This window comes from Lissotriton helveticus, chromosome 7 (genome assembly GCF_964261635.1).
Source record: "Lissotriton helveticus chromosome 7, aLisHel1.1, whole genome shotgun sequence".
Lineage (NCBI taxonomy): Eukaryota > Metazoa > Chordata > Amphibia > Caudata > Salamandridae > Lissotriton > Lissotriton helveticus.
Genome location: NC_136068.1, coordinates 1,486,917,563 through 1,486,929,817, shown reverse-complemented (window position 1 = coordinate 1,486,929,817; position 12,255 = coordinate 1,486,917,563). Strand labels below are relative to the sequence as shown.

General features: G+C 42.3%; 1 protein-coding gene across 1 annotated transcript in view; it reads right to left on the bottom strand.

The window, feature by feature from the left end:
* LOC144770408 (sacsin-like) overlaps positions 1–12,255 on the bottom strand; it is a 263,570-nt gene that overhangs the window by 101,277 nt on the left and 150,038 nt on the right. Inside the window, exons 3-4 of the mRNA XM_078654917.1 lie at positions 12,015–12,102; positions 5,015–5,126 (exon numbers count right to left, since the gene is read on the bottom strand). Coding sequence (XP_078511043.1) covers positions 5,015–5,126; positions 12,015–12,102 — 200 coding nt within the window. The remainder of the gene's footprint in view (positions 1–5,014; positions 5,127–12,014; positions 12,103–12,255) is intronic.

Genomic DNA, 12,255 nt, shown 5'->3' with positions numbered 1-12,255 from the left:
TTTGTGGGGGATTTTAATGTAGCGGTTTGGCCTCTGTCCTTTCAGAAGTTATGTGGTGTGTATAATCATTCGGGGGAGGCTGAGGTCCATTTCCCTCATCATTTATATGGCGAAACCCTGAATAACTTTCTGGTAGATCATGACATGGAAATCATGGAAAATGCAAAGAATGATCTAGGAGAAAGTATACCAACATTCAAAGGGAGGGGGGCAAATACGGTTATTGATTTTATATGCATGTCTTCTAATCTAATCCCTAAGTCCTTTGAGCTCAAGGTGGTTGATGTAATGCTTAGTGACCACAATTGTTTAATTATTGAAACTAGAATCTGGAAGCATGCCACCACAACCAATAGGGATACTGTTGTTGTTAACATCGAGCCCCATAGGGCAAATGGAGTTAGGTTGAGGTGGGAAGGAGAAAAAGCCGCTGTAACATCAGAATCCATCATTACTAGTTGTTTGACGGATATTTCGGCAATTCTCGAAGAAGAGGAAATTGCGGTTGCCAGTATTGCCCACTTCGATAGTATTAACTCAACTATCAATAAGAAGTTCACAAAAGAGATAGGGCGCAAGATTAAACAAAATAGGGGCTGGTTTGATCATGCCTGCTCAAATGCCCGGAGTAATCTTAAGGAAGCTCTTGCAGTTAAACCAAGAGATAAGAGTCTTGTGATCCGACTTAGGCAGGATTTTAACCATGTCCTTAAACGCAGAAAGGTTGAATTACAGCAGGAAGCATGGGCTAAGTTAAGCCAAGCAGCAGAATTAAGGGACTGCACTCTGTTCTGGTCTACGGTTAATAGCCCATTCATCAAGGACGAGAAGGCACCAGATCTCACATCTAACGCGAGTATGGAGTTATGGATCCAGCATTTCTCTAATATATTTGACTCAGGCAAAAAATTAGTTTCCGTTGGGAATGGCTGGCCCATCGTTGCTTTAAATATCACTGTGGACGAGGTTATGGCCAGCATAAAATCCAGTAAGGGAGGGAAGGCCCAAGGACCTGATGGGGTACCCATAGATGTATACAAGACTGCCCCGGAGATCTGGGGCCCACTGCTGGTTAAGATTTTTAATACAGCAGTTAGTTCCAAAATACCTTCTACTTGGGTAGAATCAATAATTATCCCTATCTATAAAAAAGGAGACCGGGGCGATGCAAAAAATTATCGTCCAATATCCCTACTGGACTCATCGGTTAAAGTTATGAGCCGGGTCCTCCTAGTCAGATTAGAGGAATGGGCAGAGACCAATGAGATTTTAACTAACAGTCAGTTTGGGTTCAGAAAAGGCCGTGGCACAATCGAACAGTGCCTGAATCTGGAACTCTTAGTCGGGAAATATACCCAGGCTAAGAAAGGGTCTCTATATCTTTGCTTTGCTGATCTAAGCAGTGCTTTCGATATGGTAGACCATGCCATACTGTGGGCTAAACTGATTGAAATAGGAGCCCCCGATGGTATAGTTTATTTTTTGGCCCGCCTGTATGAAAAACTTAGTACCAGTGTACGGTATGGACCTAATGGGGAATGCACGAGTAAATTCGGCATTGGGAGAGGAATCAGGCAGGGGTGCGTTTTAGCACACCTTCTTTTTACACTCTTCATTAATGAGGTGGATTCAGTCCTGAAGACAGTTGCGGCTGACGCTCCTAGAGTTAACAACCTGAATATCCCTGTGTTACTCTATGCGGACGACGCTGTACTGCTGTCCAGGACCCCGTTGGGTCTTCAACGCCTGATGGATAAGTTTGTGCATTTCATCAAAAACAGGAAGTTGGTGATCAATAGGTCTAAAACCCATGTGATGGAGTGTAGGTCGGGTAGAGCTAAACCGAAAGTTAATTCTCGCTATTACATCGAGGGTGAACAGGTTCTAAAAGTTGATAATTTCTGTTATCTAGGCATTAACTTTTCAAAAAATGGTAGCTGGGATATTGAACATAAAGCAGCTAAAACTAAGATGATCAGGAGTGCCAATGGGGTTTTTGTATTTGCCAGTAAGTTGGGGAATAGACGCATCATGGACATGTTAAAAATCTTCCAATCCATATGCTTATCTGCTGCCCTGTATGGGGCAGGAGTTTGGGGTGTGACATCAGGCGGGTGCCTCCAGGTGGAGGAGAACAATTTTTTGAAAAGGCTCCTGTGCTTACCCAAATCTTCCTCTAACATCCTGGTTCATAAAGAAACTGGGATTCACTTTTTGAGTGATTTAATTATGTTAAGACCCCTATCACTGTGGCGCTCCGTTTGGCTGAATGAAGGCACCTCACTGAATAGAGCCATCATAGAGGATTGCCTTTCTTTGGACCAACACCTGATGATCCCGTGGATTAAATACAACATTGATAATTTTCAAAACGTTTTTGGTTTCAATGTGTTCAATGATCGGTATTGTGCCTCTTTTATCTCCAAGTCTAATTTGAAAAGTACGTTTTTGAACTTTTGTGCGGAGAAACGTGCTTTGGAAGAATTAAACCAATCTACATGTAAACTGTACAATAGCATGAATGAATTTATTGGATTTCATCCATATTTGAAAGAGGTGACCAGAGTCTCGCACCAGTTTGTACTAACCAGAATAAGGATGGGAACTGTACATTATCTGGTTGCGTGCCCAATTGTAAAAGTACGACCAACTGGTCCCTGTGCTTGCGACAACAAGTCTGAACAGAGCACTATGCACTTTCTCTTGTCTTGCCAACTGTACAATGAATTACGGAAATTCTACCTTAAGCCCATTCTAAAAAGATTTGGAGTAAGAACAATTATTGACTCGATGAAACTGCTTTTAAACCTGCATCATCCGGACATTTGTTTTTTCACAGCAACTTTTGTACTTAGGGCTATAAGTATTAGGAAAAGCATGTGTTTTTAATCATTTTAATTATTTACTCCAACCCGCACTGGACAATTAATGCATTATGTGTCTTTGTTACTTTTCCTTATTATGAAATGTATGTGTATGTAACTATCTGTGCTTTTATGGACATGTTTTTTATGTTCCGAATAAAGCTTTATGAAATGAAATGATAAAGAGGAGGTCATTTGGCGCAGGTGAAGGTCCTGCCACAGAAGGCAGGGCCAAGATGCAGGAAGGGATGGAAAACAGTTTCTCATCTGAGTCCTATACATACATACACATGAATTAGGGATGGAGGGTAAGTATAGAATAACTACTAAACCTCCCCATCTATATATGTTGAAGATATAGTACATGTCGATATTTTGGAGACAATATATAAGGAGTGCAATATTTCGGTTTCAATGGCCGATATTTAAAAATCAGTATTTTTGCTGCTACTCCCTCAGTGATGTATGCATTTGAACTATGGCTCTGGGATTATTTTTTAATCACTGTTATTTAGCCATGCTCTTTTAACAGGTGGACATTTAGCCATGCCTTTTAAACAACTGGGCACTAAAAATAAAACAATAAAATGTAAGTATCACATGCTCCCTGGGCACGATTCACATGTAACTTTTGCTTGGCTTGATGCTCAGTAATCTTCAGATGGTCATCAACCTCCCCCAAAGTGCACTGCCCCACCGTGGCCCAGCTGCTACTGGGCACCTCAAGGATGGAAGATGTCTCTGCAAAGTATCACTATCTGTTGGTGTGTGTGTGGGGTTTCTGTATACATGTCTGTTATGTCTATTATTGCAGCTGGGGCTTGATTCAATCCTCTCCCCATGTCTGTGGAAATATTCCCCATGTTTACTTAGAAATGTACTGAGTGTGGAGATTGTAGCAAGCAGTACTACCGAGCATAGGACTGAGGAAGGTTGGATTTGTGTTTATTGTGTATGTATCTTCAATACACTTTTGGCTACTTCATCCATAGCGTTTACAGCACATTGAAACCCATATCCACCTCCAAAGACTTGAAGGATGAATGCATTTCCGTTACGGCCTTGAGTGCTACAAGGAACATGGCAAAGATCGGTCTGCTGATGTCCATTATTTATTTATTTATTGATTTATTTACGTATATATTTGGCAGTTTTATGTAGCGCAAATTCAGCCCAAGGGCATTGCAGAGCTTTACATGTGCACCAGTTTCATTACACGAGGTCAGATTGATTTTTAATGTATGGGAAGATTAAAGGATTTAGCCAGAATCACAGGATATTGAGCTGACGCTGGGGCTTGAACCTGACCCCTTAGCTCCTAAGTCGGCAACTGTGGCCATTATGCCACATTTTACAAGCGCTTGTTTTCTGAAATGCCCTCCTGGTGGACACCTGTGGCTCTTCATGGATGGGTTGTGAAGCTTTGGCGTCTTCTTGCCTTCTTAGCATCTGAATAAGATTGTGATATCGATGTACAGTGTTGCAGTACAATATTCTGAAGCAATGATACTCAATGTACGGCCAGGAGGGCGCCTTCGGCCATCCTGACCTTTACATATGGGCCGCTTGCTAACTGCAGCACTGGGCTGCTATTTACTGACTCAGCTAACAAAAAAAATCCTTTTATAACAAATCAAATTGACTGAAACATGTAGGCCTAATTTTGGATGTGTGAGACCATTTGTAACTCCTTCACATCCACGTTTTGTTTTTAATTCTGCCCCAGGAGCCCTTTATTACATTTCTTCTGGCTAATAGGGGTATCCTGACAGTTTTAACTCACTCTTTTCACAAATTGGCACACAAAAATGAAAATCCCACTCTGCTGTAATCAGGCGTCGACGGACACGTAGGAGGCACTCGGCACCCTAGGTGGGAACCCGATGATAAAGCATGCCACCAACTAGGTTGGTGGGTGAGGTTTCTTTTTAAAAAAATCATACTTTTTTCATGATGATCCTGGATGCAGTTTGAATTTCTCGGGCTCGTCTTTGTTGTTTATTATGATTCTCTAGAGTAGAAGTAAGACCATGCTTTGCCCTTGTTCTTCCTATTTGTTTAAATCTATAGATATTTGAACCTGTTATGTAGAAAGTGAGTATTAACAAATGTCAGGGAATACGTACTAAAAGGTGCAAGAAGTAGCTTACCCTGAAAATCAGCCAACTCATTTGAATATATGGTTTCAGTCCCATAATCTCTCTCATCGAGAACAAATATGACATTGCTAGCACCGGCATCATCTGCATTCTGGAGCAGTTCCTAAAACCATAATAAAATCGACACAAGTATGAATAAGGCAAAACTAACACTGTAGTGATTTCAATGTAACTAGATCATAAAAACTACCACATTTGTAATTCTAGAGAATCTTGAGGTAGAATTCCAAAGTATTTTAATCTGCCTATACATTTTCACGTTCCATGAGACGCCCTTAGTTCCTCACCATTTTGCCTCGCCCACTTTTCAAGGCAATGTAGTTAAAAGTAAATGAATACAACTATTATTGGAGCTCAGCAAAGAATAGAGGGGCATATTACCAAGGGTGGCGTTTCAGCCACTAAGCGGCGATAATTCTATCGCTCTATTAGCAAGCTGTCGCTAACTGATGTTAGCGACAACTTTTAGGCGATAGCGGGCGGTTTGGGGCCCGCTTTGCATGTCAGCGATATTTATCGCTAATGACATGCAAAGTGGGCGTACCCAACCTGTTAGCGACTGAAAGCAGTCGCTAACGTCGCTATTGCCTATTAGCAAGGCAGACGTAGCGATGGAAATATTCCCGCTATCACCAAAAACCAACGCCTGCTCAGACCAGTTCTTAGCCATGTTATCCAATGGGAGGTGGATAACATGGCTAAGAGCATTTAGTCGCTAATGCGTGAATATCGCTGTATTCTCAGCGTTATTCACGCATTTCGCCGCTATTGCTGGATATTTTAGCACAATGGAGAAAAACGTTGCTAATAGCATGTTTTCTCCGCTAACATATCCAGCGATAGGCAGCGATAAAAAAATCGTCGCTAAGCCTATTCAGCGATAAATATCGCTACTTGTTGGTAATATGCCCCAGAGAGTGTTTGTGTAACCAATGTTCTAGGAATATCTGAATTACTACACAAATTTCCTTCCCTCACATTGATGTCTGGCTTCTTAACGTTACAGACATTTGGAATTAGAATACTAGGAAATCGGTACTCAAAGATATTCCCAGTTGCATGCATCAAGGAAACACATTGTAGGGAACAGTTAAGGTTAAGTTGAGGGCTGAGCTGGCAGGAACTTTGGCAATAAAGATTGTATGAAGATCCTATAGTACACACAAAAGAAGTCCAAGAGAGTATAATTGAAATATACCCAGCTTAATTAATTTCATGTGACTTACATGACCCCGAAACAAATTATCTGAATATTTGGTATGGAGGATAGAACTTGTCCAGGGCTTGGTTTCCAAAATGAGTGGTTTTACCATATGGTTTGGGATTGCAGTGATAATCAAGTGTACTGAAGGCAAGTCTTGGAGCAGTTGAGTGTACACTAGACATAAAAGGTCTGTTTACACAAGGGCTTGCGTGCTGGGGCTGTTCCCAAAAATGTAAATGTAAATGTATTGTATTTATATAGCGCACTTCTACCCGGAGGCCTCGTAGCGCTGTATTCATACCGCTGTGGAACCCATCCTGGCTTTTCCTGTGAAATGTCCACTCCTGGGCACCCCCAAGGTGAAGCCAGCCATCCAAGCGCTGCTGGAGCCGTTGTGGAGATTAAGCAAGCTATTGCCCAGAGTCACAGAGTGGGACCCATGATTAGACTAGGCACCGAGGCGAGAATTATCAGGTCCGGGGAAATTGAGTCCAAGAGCCGGGAATTGAACCCAGGTCCCGGGCCAGACCTCTGCATCAGGGTCTGCCGCTCTAACCATTGAGCCAGCTTCTCCAAAACCTAAAGAACGAAAATCAGGCAATAGATAGCTAAGTCCTGGAAAGGTAAGAGGCATTTCCTTCCATTAATAGATGGAGAAGAGCCCTTTGTAAATGGACCAAGGTCGAAAGCATTGCCTTGCATGCAGAGGAAAGGAGATGCTTGCGATGAAGTTCTCGTGTGTGATGAAACCACATTGCCTTTTGAGAACCCAGAAAGGAATGAATAGATAAGTGATGTGAGCCCAGGCAAGGCAGCTTGTTAAAAATCCCCACCACCCCCTCATATTTCTCTAGCAGTGACATATAAGACACTAGTCTAGTGAGGATGACCCTCCAAAGTTCTGTATTAAAGCTGTGTTTTGGTTTTTGGTCGGTTAATTTGTTGCATCAGTTATACTTTCCAAATCTGTGTTTTACTGTTCTTTGATATTTGACATACAAGCTTAATGTGTAAAATACTTAAAAATATGACGATGTGCTCGTGGGCTAATGATAATTGTTACCCAAATGATGTGTGTAATAGACAAAACTCGATATTGAATAAAATATGATAAAAACAATCAAGTGAAAAAAGCCAAATACAAAAGCGAGTAGAAAGCAGCACTGTTTGTAAGGTTGAATGTCAGAGAGAGTGAGGATGTGTGGATGGCAAATACCATAGATCAATTGTGATACAATGAATAATTTTCACACAGAATGAGCATGCAACAATTACAAATTTACAACCTTCGAATTTAAAAAAATGTGTGAATCTCTAAACTTTTTCTTTTTTTATAAAAGCGGCGATCAAAAAATCTACCCTGAGGCTAGGAGCAGGATCAGGAGGGATACACGGGTGGTTGGGTACAGGGTCCGGCCAAAGTCTAACCACTGGGATGCACTGTTGAGTGGGCTCAGTCCTAATGCCACAGCAGGCCATGCCCTGCGAGGTACACTTGCTGAGATGCAAGGGTTGTTGGGCTGATGGCCTGTCAGCAGTTGCTGAAAAGAATACAGCTAAAGAAATGTTATCGTTCTTCAGCAAAAACTAAAACCTCCTGAAATGTGCCCTTTGAACCCTCCTCCCATATGCCAAGAGGCGAAGGAGCACTGTCCATCAACAACATGGTGTTGTAAGACACTACAGGGACACTTGTGCAAGCTCTATATGGCCAGGTAACCGTGCAGCTATGCTTGTGTTAAATGGGTTAATGAGTAATGCCTAGGGAACAGAACCAGTAGGAGACTAAGTCATGTACATAGTAAGGGCTCCAATTGTGTCATGAATTGTGGTCATTGTACAGAACCATCAACTGAGTAACATAATCTTATACCGGACAGAAATGATGTACATTTTCTATACAACAACAGGGGTGTGGAATTTTTAAAAAAATGTACTTGTCCAGTGGACAAAATTGTGCAGAAAACTACCTGTCCTGCAAAGAAATCTACTTGTCTAACCTATTTCCTAAATCATTAAACTGACCGCTAAAAGTGTATGTTTAGTCTTAGAGAGTGCATTTTAGACTTCCTAGTGCTGAAGCATTGGGAGAACAATGTCAACAAAGAGGGAGCATACAGGAATCAGAAATTACACTTTACCCGGTGTTTGCTATACTGGTAAATCAATATTATTAACATTACATATGTTTTTGTACAAGATATTTACAATGAATATAAAAAATGTCACAAATCAGCTAGAAACAAACCTTGCATTTTTTTAAATAAAGTACACTGTGGTATAAGCAAACATCCAGGGAGAACCATGAATAATGTGACTGACAGGACAAATCTAGCAAAAACAGAACTTGGGGGCCTGATGACAAAAGCCTGAAGAATTAACTTGTTTGTTTTCAAAACATTCCCCATCTTTTCAGATGGAGGCTTGAGAGTACTCTAGCAAATTGTGGGGGCATTTTGAAAGGGCTTGGGTGCAGACACAGAGGATTTTGACCAGAAACAACAACTTATGAATAGTTTTTACTTTGTGCTATTGGGATGTGCTCAACCATCATTTTGTCCCGGATAGCCAACTCACCAGTCTGCAGATAGACAGTAAGGAATATTAGGTTATGGAATAAGGTCACAAATCAATGGCAATTTAAAGAAAGGGGGACATAGTTGGGTGTTAGAAAGACATTTGCAAAATAAGACAGAGGAATGGAAAAATAGGATGAAAAGTATGAACTTACAGTAAACGTGACAGTCACCTTGGTCATGAGGTTAATATGGAGGTGGCTGTGCCAGTATTCAGCCTCCAGAAATTGATAATGTTCTCAGTATGTGATTAATACTTCACAAATCCGTAGGGGTCTCCCTCACAACAGCAGCCAGAGAACAAGTCAATAGTGACCAGTGAGGCAAGTGTTGCACCTGTGCACTGTACACAAGACGTTTAAAATGAAGCACTGGTCAGTCCTCCAGGTCTAATATGTTCTAGGCATGCCCTGACACCAGAACATGGAAAACCTTCCATCACATGTGACAGAGGTAATAACATTTACAAACATTCACATCAGCATTACTTGGGCTCGTTCTAGAGATGAAAAATGTGTTACAGTGGGAGTCAGTGATGACCAAGAGGTTACATGGAGAGCCAGTGATGTATGGTGGGGTGCAGGTGAGTTACAGAGTAATGCAGTGATGTCCTGAGGGAGGAGTTACACAGAGTGGCAGGGATGTAACTGGGTGGGCAGGTGGAAGGAAGAGTTGCAGAGGAAGGCAGTGATGCACTTAGGCGGGGGTTAAAGTGGGAACCACTGATGGACGATAAGTTCACAGCTAAATATGGGAGAGGTCTTAAAGAAGGAACCACTGGCTTCAGGGGGGGAATACAACAAACCTAGGGTTATGCTGATTTTTAAAGAGAGATGGGTTGGTGTTTAACAGAAAAGGGAGATGAGAAACACAGGGATCTAGATGGTTAGTAGAGGGCAGAAAGAAGGGAGGGCAGCAGGTCAGGGAAATGGAGGAATAGTGGTTTTACCCTGGTAGTTTGAGAGCAAAGGAAGGGAACCAAAGTTGGCTAGAGATGTAGAAGGATTTATATAAAAAGCAAGTCAAAGAAAGGGGACTGTGATTGGGTAAGAAATACAGCATGGGGGTTAGACTGTGTCACAATGGTAAACTGTACCAATGGCAGAGACTTGACACAGCAAGAGAAAGGAGATGAGGAATTAGAAAAAAGACAAAGTTCTGAGACTGCGAACAGGATAAGGAAAGGGTGGTAGACATAGTTTGTGGTGGTTAGGGTGTTACATAGCAAGTAGAGGATGTTCTATAGTTGGTACTTTTGTAATTTATGCCGGCTGGCACACAGCATAAGTACATTCAATTGCTTCTGCTGCCACTCCTGAGAGGTTTGCAAAGCTAGCTGTTTCTGCTTTAAGCAGCTTCTACCTGGAACTTTTCCATGTGGTGTATTTATTTGTTTTGCATACGATTACTTTCCAGCAGAAAAAAACGTCCTTCCTGACTGCCTGGGAGTAAAAGCCTTGGATCTGTGGTGGCATTTCATGTTCAGCTTCATTGCAAGATGTAGCTGTGACAGAGAATCCGGGGCTCTAGAGACAGATTTCTTTGGAAGCACTTACATTACCTTCTCAACCCAGTTTACTTTCCTTTCTATTTTTAAGAAGCACGTTTCTGTACACTGCTTAAACACACTGTCCTGCCGTACATGCTGCTTTAATTACCCCACCCAGTACTTTTGAAGTACATTACTGCCTTATGTAGGCACACAATGCACCAGGCTCCTATGGAAATGTGGCTTTATTATCGGCTGCCACAGGAGGGCGCGGAGCCTCTAATCACAACCACTTAACCACATTGTGTAATCCTGGGCAAGTGTTACATTGAAGAGATCACCCTTAGTTTAGCGCCCCAGTACATCCCTAAAGTCACGCTTTCTGCTGCATAGAAAAGCCTGTAAAGTCCCTGACAATTTCAAGTGCAAGGTTTTGGTAAAGTTATTTAATTATAATTAAGGCTCAAAGGGCCAGATAAGCCACAGGAGAGTTAAAGGCATAGTGCAGGTACCGTGTGAAACGTGAAAGGCTGATGGAAAGGGAAGTACTGGCCGGATTTGATGCACACCCTGGTTGTAACATGAGAGGTCCAGGGGCGGGGAGCAGGGGCTGCAGGTGAGGCCAGTGGGGAGCACAGGCACCAGATAAGTGCTGAGGGAAAGCAATGTGAGAAGGGAGGGGCCCTGAATTACACTCACTGCAGGCCTCAAATGCGAGTGAGTGGGGAGCGACCTGAGGGCTGTATCTGAGAGGCCAAAGGGCAGCGCATCAAAAGGGTGAACAAAAAGCCCATGAGAGAGCAGGGTCCGCCAGGCTTTTACCCGCCGATGCAGGCTGTTCTCGGACTGCAGGAGCTGCATCATGTTTCCCTCTTGCTCTAAGGATTAAAAGAGCCAGAAGAGGAGCCCGGAAGCTGCATGAAGGCTTCGTGGATAAAGACAAAAACCTCTTAGCTGACAGCGCTGTGCAATTGCTGCCTGCCAATTTGAAAATCATGCTCATATTCAATGGAGACGATGCGGCCTAACAGCCGCAGCGGCCGACTTTGGAGATGGGGAACCAGGTTCGGTTCTCCGTGTCTGTTCAACATCATGTGAGTCTGGGCAAATCTTTTAATCTCCACGTGCCTACAGCAATAAAATATGAATCCTTGCGTAATGTAACTGCCTCTCATATAAAGCACTTTGTTTCCGTCTGGTGTCTCGATTTAGTTTTAGTGCAGAGTCTTTAAAACTTCTTGCCCTTGCAAGAAATCTAGATGTCTCGGGCGTCGGGCGATAGGAATTCCCCTCCCCTGCAACAACAAGGCTGATGGAGCCATCATCTCAACTGTGTAATAAAACTGCGAAGAAAACTAAAAAGTTATAGATGGAATGCTTCAATAATTCTCAACTACTGATGATTGCTCAGGTTTGTATTCCAGTCCATTGATTTTCTGCCCACCATTCCACCTCAGAGAGGATCCAGCCACGTGTAAATCTACCTTGGTTATGCTCCAATAGGAACAGTACAACCCAAACCTTGTTATATAACATTATGCGGCCCAGAAATGATATATATATTTTTTAATGCAACAAGACCAGGAGAACCATCAACTGTGTTGTAGAACATTATACAGTCCAGAAATTGTATATATTTTCCACAAGGGCGGCAGAATTGAATCCTCAAACTGGTAAATAATATCTATAATGAACCATGGCCAGGTTCCCTCAATGTCTTACCTTCAGAATCTGGCCCCCATCAGGATACTTGTTGAGGATATTTTGCAGATAAACCAAGTAAGGAGGTGTCTTCTGAGAGAATGAATTTCTGGGAAAGAAAGGGGAAGATATCAACTTCCAATAAAGAAGATACTGCTCCTGTTTTAGAACATTACACGAGGAAGTCAGTGCAGGAAAAAAACAGTACTTATTTTCCCAAGTGGTAAATCCAGTGAAAATGAAATGGTTGAACATTTGAGTT